This window comes from Myzus persicae, unplaced genomic scaffold (assembly GCF_001856785.1).
Source record: "Myzus persicae strain clone G006 unplaced genomic scaffold, MPER_G0061.0, whole genome shotgun sequence".
NCBI classification, from domain to species: Eukaryota; Metazoa; Arthropoda; class Insecta; order Hemiptera; family Aphididae; genus Myzus; species Myzus persicae.
In genome coordinates, this window is record NW_019100738.1 from 19,106 (window position 1) to 29,626 (window position 10,521).

The 10,521-nt window shown below is 31.6% G+C and overlaps 3 protein-coding genes across 3 annotated transcripts; all 3 read left to right on the plus strand.

Annotated features, from left to right (window-relative positions):
• Positions 1 to 554: 554 nt before the first annotated feature.
• Positions 555 to 1,196, plus strand: LOC111042749. Its single transcript, XM_022327455.1, has one exon. The coding sequence runs from the start codon at positions 555 to 557 to the stop codon at positions 1,194 to 1,196; it is 642 nt and encodes a 213-aa protein (XP_022183147.1).
• A 1,909-nt stretch (positions 1,197 to 3,105) lies between these two features.
• Positions 3,106 to 4,386, plus strand: LOC111042750 (piggyBac transposable element-derived protein 3-like). Its single transcript, XM_022327456.1, has one exon. The coding sequence runs from the start codon at positions 3,106 to 3,108 to the stop codon at positions 4,384 to 4,386; it is 1,281 nt and encodes a 426-aa protein (XP_022183148.1).
• A 3,971-nt stretch (positions 4,387 to 8,357) lies between these two features.
• LOC111042751 lies at positions 8,358 to 9,612 on the plus strand. Its single transcript, XM_022327457.1, has 3 exons — positions 8,358 to 8,726; positions 8,831 to 8,941; positions 9,191 to 9,612. Exons 1-3 carry the CDS (start codon positions 8,642 to 8,644, stop codon positions 9,568 to 9,570), a joined length of 576 nt encoding a protein of 191 aa, XP_022183149.1. The 5' UTR covers positions 8,358 to 8,641; the 3' UTR covers positions 9,571 to 9,612.
• The last annotated feature ends 909 nt before the right edge of the window (positions 9,613 to 10,521 follow it).

Genomic DNA, 10,521 nt, shown 5'->3' on the forward strand with positions numbered 1-10,521 from the left:
CTGCAATCCATTCAGCCCTCGGTTGACTCTGTACTAGTCAACGAACAATATGGTTTCCGACCCGGACGTTCTTCCACTTCGAACCTAATTGTGTTTAATAATTTTGTCCTTGAGGCATTTGAAAATAGCTCACAGGTAGACGTGATTTACACTGATTTTGTGAAAGCATTTGACCGTGTAAACCACGCTATCCTCATTGACATCCTCTATAAGTCCGGTTTTGGCGAACCTATTTTGTCCTGGTTTAAATCATACCTGTCCGATCGTGTCCAGTGGGTTAAAGTGCTTGGATCAAAATCTGCTGTCGTCCCTGTTCCATCTGGTGTTCCCCAAGGTGGTCACTTGTCTCCCCTGCTTTTTTCTTTATTTATAAATGGAATTACGAAGGCTGTTCCTAAGTGTTCCTAATCTTCCTTATGTTCGCTGACGACCTGAAACTTTTCCGAAAAATCGAATCTGAAGCTGACTGTCACGCCCTTCAGAACGAGTTAGATTCCATTAGCTTATGGTTTAGCACTCTTGGCCTCCAATTTAATACTAATAAATGAAAAAATATGTCCTTAACCAGGCGCCGGTTGGTATTCGATTATTCTTACACTATCAATGGTTCAGTGATTGATAGAGTTGCAAGCAATAGCGACTTGGGCGTTCTTTTCACTGCCGATCTGAACTTCCGCCCTCACATTGACTCCATCTGCTGCCGAGCCCTCAAATCGCTTGGCTTCGTAATGCGCACCATGAAGGAGTTCAAGCTGTCTGGATCTCTCAAGACTGTCTACTGCTCTTTAGTCCGAAGCATGCTAGAGTATGCGTCTGTGCTCTGGGACCCATTTGTGGTTATTGATTCTTGCCACTTAGAGCGTGTACAAAGGCGCTTTCTGTCGTCTGCAGCTTACATGCTAAAAATTGTCCATCCTCCTCACGACTATACTCCAGTATTGCGCGCACTTAGCCTTACATCTTTAGCAGATAGGCGCGTTAAAGCTAATCTGGCCTTTTTAAAAAAGTTAATCGATGGTTCCTTAAATGCCCCTTCACTGCTTATCCAAGTAAACTTTAAAGTTCCACATCGGGCCACAAGGTCTCGAGTTCCTTTTACTGTACCTCTCCACTTTACCAATTACGGTAAAAACAAACCAATTGACCGCATGATGCGGTTGGCTAACGAGGACCCCTCCTTTCTCAGTTTACCTTAATATTGTGTTATTTTTTGTACATTTATTGTATGTAATTTTACTTGTGTCCTAATTATTTTAGTTTATATTTACTGTGCCTATTATTCTGCTGTATTTTTTGGCCATCGCCCTTGTATATGTTAGTTATCTTATTTTACTGAATTATTGTTATGTTCTATACTAAATAAGGAATTTTTTATTCCGTGAATTAATTAATAAATAAATAAATAAATAAATACAAGTATATGGTTGGCTTTTTCTGGTGCCCTTGTTTCAAAACCTTCGCCAAAGCCGCAAGACCCGAGTAAGATAATGATCTAATGTTAACATTTATACTTTCCCTAAGGAAAATTTCATCAAACACCAGAACTACTTTTCTTTGATATACAGTTTTACATTCAAACTTCATTTTAAGGAGTTTAAAAAAATCACTGTCAAATCCACAACCAATTTTAATAGCCAATAAATATTTACGTAAAGTTGTAACACATGGAAGAAGTAATATATTTTGTTCTCTTAAATAATTATAACCAACAGGTGACCTATATTTGAAATATTAATAATAATAAAAATTATAAAATACAAATCAATAAGTATAGAAGCTAATTAATTTTTACTTACCTAATTTGAAATAATAAACATAATATTATCCAATTATCATTATATCTCCTATTTTTAGAATTCTTCACCTTGGCTGCAGAAAATATTTCCTTAACCAGTTCTGATTGGCCTTTAGTAATCCCAGAACGTTCCAACAGTGTATCAAGTTTGTCATCAGCAATATTCATAATTGATTTTGAAAGTCTTTTTACCAATTTTTGTTTATTAGGAGTTAAACAAATTCTTGTGTCTTGTCCTTTACCAATCCTAGTTTGTTTCTTCCTCGTGGAATAAATCAACCTTTTACATCACATGCAAACAGTACTATAAAAAAAAATCATCAAACATAATTTTGACCAAAAAAAATTGATTTTAGTTTATTAGGAATTATTTCAAATTTTCAAATTACTCATCATAATCTTTTAGCACAATATTTCATTTTTTATGTCGCAACTGGCCATTGAATTCAATACACTGAGTACCAAATAACCTCTTAATGTTAGCTAACTTTGTTCAAGAAACAGCTGAATTACATAATTTAATTTCATCAATAATTTTTAAAAGTATTTCTACTTGTTCAATGCAGTTGGTGTATTATTATTTAATCATCTAGTTAGTAATAAATTAAATAAATACTTATAAGTTATTAAGTTATAACTATTATAAAATATAGTATTTAATATGTTATTATACGTATAAGTATTATACCTTTAGTTATGTAGTGATCGCTGTGCAGGACACGACGATCGGTACCACAATAATTATTTAACCCTTTCGGACCCAGGGTACACTATGGTGTACCTATTGTTTGATTTGATATTATTAATTGGCGGTTACTAATAAATAAATGATGGTAGCACATATTGTAAGAGTAACTTACCAGGAGTTCATAAACATTGATTAAACAGCTGTACGATTAATTTTTATATTAGTTTTGATAATTTTTTCCAAGAAAATTTAGATCGAATTCTGATTACGAAATTTTAAGTTTTTAATCATATTTTTTCCAAGAAATAATTATAGTAATAAATTAATTTTTTTCCCGGTTAGAAATGTTGGTAACACTGTGACTAAAACTGTTTACAAGTATTAAATAATATTATTTACTCATTGGCAGCTGTTTGAATATAGGTACACTATGGTGTACCTTGGGTCTTCGTGCCTCGTGGATAATACTGTTAATTTTATTGCGCGCACGTTTGTTTTGATAACAGCTGGCGGTGATAACCAGCACGTTATTTTTAATTTATTATTTCGTTGCGAACTATATTTTATATTTTATATATTTTATATGTTCCAATAGTAATACTAATATTATTACAAAAATAATATGCTTCGTGACGAAGAAATTTTAGAGTTATTAGGCGATGGAAACATATCGGAAATCGGAAGTCCGAGAAGTGAAACCGAAGACATTGATTTTCCATTTGCAGAATTTGAACATTTGTTAGATACTTTTGATAATGAAAATGAAACTCGTTTAATTGTGCAGGACGAGGAATGGGTACCACCACCATTAACTATTACAAGTAAACGTAATATTAGGTGGGCTCAAAAACCTTTCAAACAGCCTACTCTCAAATTAGATGACGTAGAACAAAATAATATTATATTAGAATTAAAATCACCTTTACAGTATTTTTCTGAGTATTTTGATTACGATGTTTTCGAAAACATGGCATATCATACTAATCTTTATACGATTCTAAAAGATGTTACTAGATTTAAACCTACTGATATGTACGAAATGAAACGTTTAATCGGTATGCATATCATAATGGGTAATTTAAAATATCCACGTGTACGTTTGTATTGGCAAAAACATTTTGAAGTAAATTTAGTTGCTCAAAATATGACCCGAGACAGGTTTTTTTCTTTGCGTAATAATTTACATATCGTTGACAACAATGAAATTCCTAATGGCAACAAAGACAAATTTATAAAAGTCAGGCCGTTGTATACTGCTCTCCAAAAAAAATGTAATAGTCTACCAATGGAGAGAAACTTGTGTGTCGACGAGCAGATGGTTCCCTTCAAAGAGCAAATATCTATAAAACAATATATGAAGGGGAAACCTATTAAATGGGGAGTAAAAGTTTTTCTATTATGTGGCGAATGTGGAACGATTTATAATATTTTGCCGTTTCAAGGGTATTATGAATTGGACCAAGACATAATAAAAACAGTTGGTTGTGGAGCTTGTGTTGTGTTGTATCTTTCGCAAAACGTGAAGCTAAATCGACATTTTTTATTTTTCGATAATTTTTTTTCTTCGTTTTTCTTATTTGAAAGATTACAACAACTTCAAATTTATGCTGCTGGGACAATTCGAACAAATTGGTTTGCTAACCCACCATTGTTGAGTGACAAAGAAATGCGTAAACTGGGCAGAGGAACCACATTCGAGGTAACAACTGATGTACCTGGTTGTAATATTGGCATTGTAAAATGGTTCGATAATAAAGCAGTAAATTTAGGATCAAATTGCATAGCCTCTGTTGAAGTAGACCGTGTAACACGTTGGGACAAAAAAGAAAAACAGTTTGTTGATATTGAAAGGCCCGAAATAGTGAGATTGTATATCACACATAAAACTGTGGAGTTGTTTTGACCACCAAATAAGTCAATTCCGTGCACATTCGAGTGTTAGATTTCGCCTAAGGATGAAGGAGGGTTAATTTGACTACGCTATGTAGTTAATAGTAACCACTTGGTTTAATTCATCTATGTTAGTTAATACAACGCCAGTTTCAGTTCTAATTTACTTCATAAAAAGTATCGGTACAACTACATCAATAATGTTATTTCAACTATTTTAAGGAGTTAAAATCAATATTATTTCTATACATCTATTGCAAAAAATATCAGGAGCTGGGAGAGGGCTCGAACTTCAATTGGGATTATATTTATGTTTTCCTAACCTAACGCCTAACCTACTGAGCCACTACCTAACTTAATTTAATTTGTGGAAACACTGTTATCTAAATAAAGTCATATCCAAAATTTACCTATGTAGTTATAAGATATTATAAAAAAATTGTTGTAGGTAATTAATTAATGAACATAGCCCATAGGCCGATATTTGATCACATTTTGGGATGCTTAACATGTTTGTCTCATCATCCATGTAAACATATATTTTTAAACTCTTCAACCATGCGATGTGGCTTGATTACGTTTTGAAAAGGATTAAGCCCCCAATATTCACCTATGCTAATGAGGTAAAATAAAACGAATACAAACTGCCTTTCAATATATAATAGGTACCTTAAATTGTATCGTTCGCTACACGAATAATAGATATACAGGATACCAAACAAACGTGTGATGAAACTTGTCTAAATTATAAAAAAAATAAATGCAGATAAAAAAATGTATTTAATTTAATGTTACAAATAAAGTTAAATAACAAATAACAAGCTTAATATAATATTACAGGTATCTTCCATTGCATACTTTTTTATGCGATTAGATTCAAATAAAACAAACATTGAGAACAACTTAAAAGTTAAAAAAATAAAAAATACTACAATTTATATCTTAATGTAACATACAATTTACCATTGCCTAAAACTCGAGTTACTGAAGGGGTGACATCAGGTTAATTTTAAATATATTAATAACCATTAATATACTTACTTCCAAAAGCTGGCCAAGAGAGAAAGAAGTCATGATATTATGGTTGTAGGACGTAGGTGAACTATCGTCTGGCGTTAAATATAAAATGCACAATTACACTAAGTGAAAAGACGAACAACGAGAACAAAAATACCGCGAATATCCAAAATATTAACAAAAGAAAAATACAAACTAATAATGTTATTCATATAATATAAACAAGAACACAGCACACTATCAATTATTATATCAACTAGGCTAGTCACAACAACGTGCATCGATATTTATTTTAAGAGTAAAAATAATTCAGAATAACTCATTAACTTGTAGTCATTTTAACCCTCAAAACATGTTAAATTAAATAACCTCGATTCTCAAAATAACAATTTTTACAAGTTATTTCAATACCTTCAAATAGTTGAAATATTATATTTAGATCAACGCACTATTGCAGTTGATTTAACCTACAAATGCAGTTTATTTCAATTATAATGCTTGACAACATAGTATGTAGTTAAAACAACTGTCCCATTTCTATGTGTGATAACAAATCGATGGGTGGTATTGATAAATTAGATCAACTAATAAGTTACTATCGCATATTTATAGGGTCTAGAAAATGGACCCTAAGAATGATTATGCATGCATTCGACATGGCGATTTCTAATTGTTGGATCCAATTGACACGGTACGTAACGGCGACCAGTACAAAGTACAGGCACCGTTGCGACCCAGTCTACACTTTGTCAACCACCACCACGGGCGACGACACCGTCGACTCTCCCACCTCTAAGGCGGGATGGGAAGACAGGTCGTACGAGTACCGGCCGCCGGCGCTCGACTCTCTCGCTTACGCCGATCGTCGAACCGCACACGCCAGCACCTCCGATCGCCGTATCACCATCCTCATAAAACTATACACCATAGTCACTTTCATTACGTGCACACAAATTGTACTTTTTTTTTCTTTGGCGTCTGAATAAATTCATTAATACCAGAACCAGTGGTCGTCGTTCTTTTTTTTTTGTTGTTCGTTGGTTACACTTCAAGACCGGCTCACCGCAATCTATACCAACCGCCGTAGCCGTGTCACAATATAAAAAAGAAGCGGATATTTTAAAAGTACCAAAAAGAAAAATAATTTATTTAATGGATTTTCGAATGGAATTAACTGAAAATTTAATTTTAGTCGGAAAACCCATCACTCCCAAAAGAAGAAGACGTCCATCAGGAGAGCAGCTACCAATACCAGTGCCACCGTTGAAGAAAAACAAAGTAGACTCTGTACAACCAACTAAAGAATGTCGTTTTGACGGATTACACCACATACCCGGTTTTGATAATCTCAAAAATGCTACTAAGTGTAAAAACGAAAATTGTATAAGAAGAAAACATTATTATTGTAAGAAGTGTGACTGTCATTTATGCTTAGATAAAATAAGTAATTGTTTTGAGCAATATCATACAGAATAATATATATTATAATTTTTATTTCTATTTTTTTTTTAAACATGACTTGAAATGTTACCTACCAAGAATTGTTTTTGTTATTTTTATTTTTAAATATTTAATAAACAAGGTTTGTTTTTTATATTTAAATATTTTAGTGAACGCGATTCGTTTTTTATTTTCTATTTTTTACTTTTTATGAGTTATTTTTCACTTAAAGGAAAATTTAATATTGTTTTTTTTTATTTTAAGTTATTTTAATAAACGAGGTTGGTTTTTTTGTTATGTGAAAATTAAAAATATTTTTTCTTTCCACTAAAACCCAATCACGTTTATCCTTCCATTTCAAAACTACTATACCATCTCGACACTGTTTTCCAACAACCTCAGTTTTTTCAATTTAGCCCCTACAACATCTTTAGGAAGATATTTCCTATTTTTTCGAAGAGTTCCAATGAAATGGGCTTTATTTTTACGAATTTATTATGACGTATAAATTTACTATGATTTATAATCATAACCTAACCTATGTAGGATGTATTTTTAAAGCATTACAGAATTTGCCACCCCCTAAATTGATGAAATGATTTTGATTATGACGTGTAGGGTGAATATATATATTTTTTAATGTCGCTCAGTGATAATATCCATTGAATTTATGAATAATGAAATATATTTCATTAAAACTTAAAATCAATAATATCATAAAGTATACTTAGTAAGTTAGTAATATAGGTTGACAGACCGTCTTAGCTTAGAATCATTTTTCATAGGTTAAGTTAGTCTAACTACAATAATTTTATATCACCAAATTAAAATTTAACACACCCATTACACTCTATTGCATGATCCACGCGACACCTACTATACAGCAGAGCGACATCTTTTTCTACTCGAATATATTGCTTCTGAATAGTTTCAAAACGTCTCAACATCTGTAAATTGTCCCGGGATTCATCATTATTTAGGTATTTATACAGAATCATCCGATTAAAATATGATCCTATAATAGTCAATATTATAGGACATAGCATTTCATCTAACCACGCGGTATTAAGATTATCGTTTTCGGTGATATAAAAGTAATCGGCTGAAACCATTATAGCTATAGTTTTTGTTAGTTTTTTCTGGTCTTACTGTACAACTGATATCCGTCTTCATGCCAGAAAAATAGCACAGTCCTAAAAACATATCTTAGACGGGTTCAAATGCACTGATATCTTAATTTTTCAGGGACGTTATTAAGACATGCGTTGTTATAAACATTTCAATAATTTTGTCACTTTGAGACATGTTTCCAGTGGCGGATACGAGGGGGGCGGTGGGGCGACCGCCACCCCCTTGGCCCGTATTTTTTACGTTATTTTTATATCATAAAATTGAGCTGAAAAAGTGAAAACTAATATTTTTATTGGTTTGGATACTACTAATAATTTCACACAATGAGCCTGCGTAAAAATATTTCCCATTTTTTTCCCCCATTCTCCTTTATGATTCTTCCTAACCTGTTTAATGTTCATAATAATATAGAAACGCTACTTCTCGAACACGCACTGCTGGTGTTGTTATCAACTTATCGCCACCGTTATTGTTTTCGCCTGCTTATCACAATTTGAAATGGATTGTGCCGATTATACCAATTAAAATATTTTATTTTTATAAAGGTAGGTATTTACATTAGTTTTCTTTGTGATTATACTTAGTACTTATTAATTTATCGACTAACGACAAATACCTACAACATGGCATAACCGTTACTCGTTGATTTTTAGTTTTTAATATATTTTCTTACAACTAAAATGAAACGTAAAGAAAGATTTGGTCCAATGGACACATTTATTCAAAAAAAGATCAACAGTATTTCAACTGCTTCAAGTACACCAAGTGAGTACATTGAGTAAAACAAATCTTAAAAAATATGTATTAACTAAGTAGGTACCAGGTACCTATGTACCAAACACCAATATAAAAAAATATTTATTACTTAGTTGTTCCTGACGTTCCTGTATGCGAAAATAATTCTGTTATTGACGACAATATTAATTGTATTACACAAAGTACTAATGATGATATTTTAGAAAATAATCAGACATATTATGGTGAGTACTGAGTAGTGCACCTTCTATATTGAATGTATTTAATTTTTGTGTGGCAACTAAATTAAAAACCGATTTCATATCTGTACAATACAAATTACACAAATGTACTAAGTACATAGGTTATAAATTATTCATTTGTAATATATATCCTAATCTGTGTAGTGTTGAAAAAAAACAATATTTTCGAATGTACTTAGGAGGTACCTAATTGTATTTATTGTTAACAATATATTGTGTTTGATTTTGTAGATAAATTGGACATTGGTAATTTTATTGATAAGAATAATGAAATGAGTAATTATACAAAATATTCCATTATCAAACGTTGTAATGTTCCTAAAGATTTTACCTATCCATTTTCACTACATTTGAAACAAGGCAAACAAGAAAAACGTTTTTTAAGACCAAATCATTTTGAAAAATATCCTTGGCTTGAGTACTCACATGTAAAGTCTGGATTATTTTGTAAATACTGTGTAATATTTTTAGTATCAACAAAAAGTGGTAGAAGAAATACTGAGCAACTGAAAAACCTTGTTACTGAACCATTAAAAAGTTTTGCAAAATTAACTGGTAAAGATGGTTATTTGACAGGTTTGCTAAGGAGAAGAAAAGATGTATTGATATGATTTTATAAACGAACCAGTAAAAATAAATTACTTTTATTTATTTATTGTTTATGAAGTTTATTTATTTCGTATTTATTTAGTTTTATAGGTGAAATAATGCAAATAATTTTAGCCTCCAAAAAATTTCCGGTTATATAAAAAAGGTCATTTAATTTTTGAAAATTCGCCCCCCCCCCCCCTTGGTTGACCTCTGGATCCGCTACTGCATGTTTCACTAAATATTTCATTATTTTCCCGAATATATTGTCTACTAGGTACGTTCAATAAACTACGTGTATCGATCAGAGGCGTGTTCAGGATAAAAATATTTAGGAAAACAATTTGTACAATACTGAATACACACATTTTTTAAAGGGAATTGTTAATAAATTTTTAAAATGTGCAGTCAATCGAAATACTAACAAGCAATTGATATTTACATCATTGATTTTTAATTTTGATCCTATTATAATATGGTTGTTAACAGATGCATATTTTTTTGAAGAAGCGTTTGAGGATCTTCGGTTAATTGTACGTTTATTAATTTTATTTATAGATAGATTATTGTACATGGCACATAATATTTGATACATGGACATACAGGTACTAACGCAATACTCCGCTGTATTCACAATTCACATCTAGATTTCAATGTTCGGTTTTTCGGTGTTAATAGAAAAAAAAATAAACAATTTTTTGTTTTTAATTAAATAGTATTTATTTTAAAACTAATTTTTTGGGTTTATCATAATATAAAGCCGGGTCCACACTAGGACGAACATTGTTGTCGAACATGTTCGTTGAGAATGTTTCACCTAGTCTGTACGTGTTTCCTATGTGTGCGCATACAATTCTAAAATGTTCGCTCAACAGGCGGTATTTGAACGAACATCAAAGAAAATGTTTGACAACAAATTTGCTATAAACTATAATTTATACATAAAAATATAAAATGTATATTTTATCTTTAAA

Excerpts from the sequence above, each read along its gene's own strand:
- LOC111042749 (XM_022327455.1), top strand. The coding sequence starts at position 555 with ATGTCCTTAACCAGGCGCCGGTTGGTATTCGATTATTCTTACACTATC.
- LOC111042750 (XM_022327456.1), top strand. The coding sequence starts at position 3,106 with ATGCTTCGTGACGAAGAAATTTTAGAGTTATTAGGCGATGGAAACATA.
- LOC111042751 (XM_022327457.1), top strand. The coding sequence starts at position 8,642 with ATGAAACGTAAAGAAAGATTTGGTCCAATGGACACATTTATTCAAAAA. Across the intron at positions 8,727-8,830 it reads AACTGCTTCAAGTACACCAA|TTGTTCCTGACGTTCCTGTA; the intron begins GTGAGTACATTG and ends TTTATTACTTAG. Across the intron at positions 8,942-9,190 it reads AAATAATCAGACATATTATG|ATAAATTGGACATTGGTAAT; the intron begins GTGAGTACTGAG and ends TTGATTTTGTAG.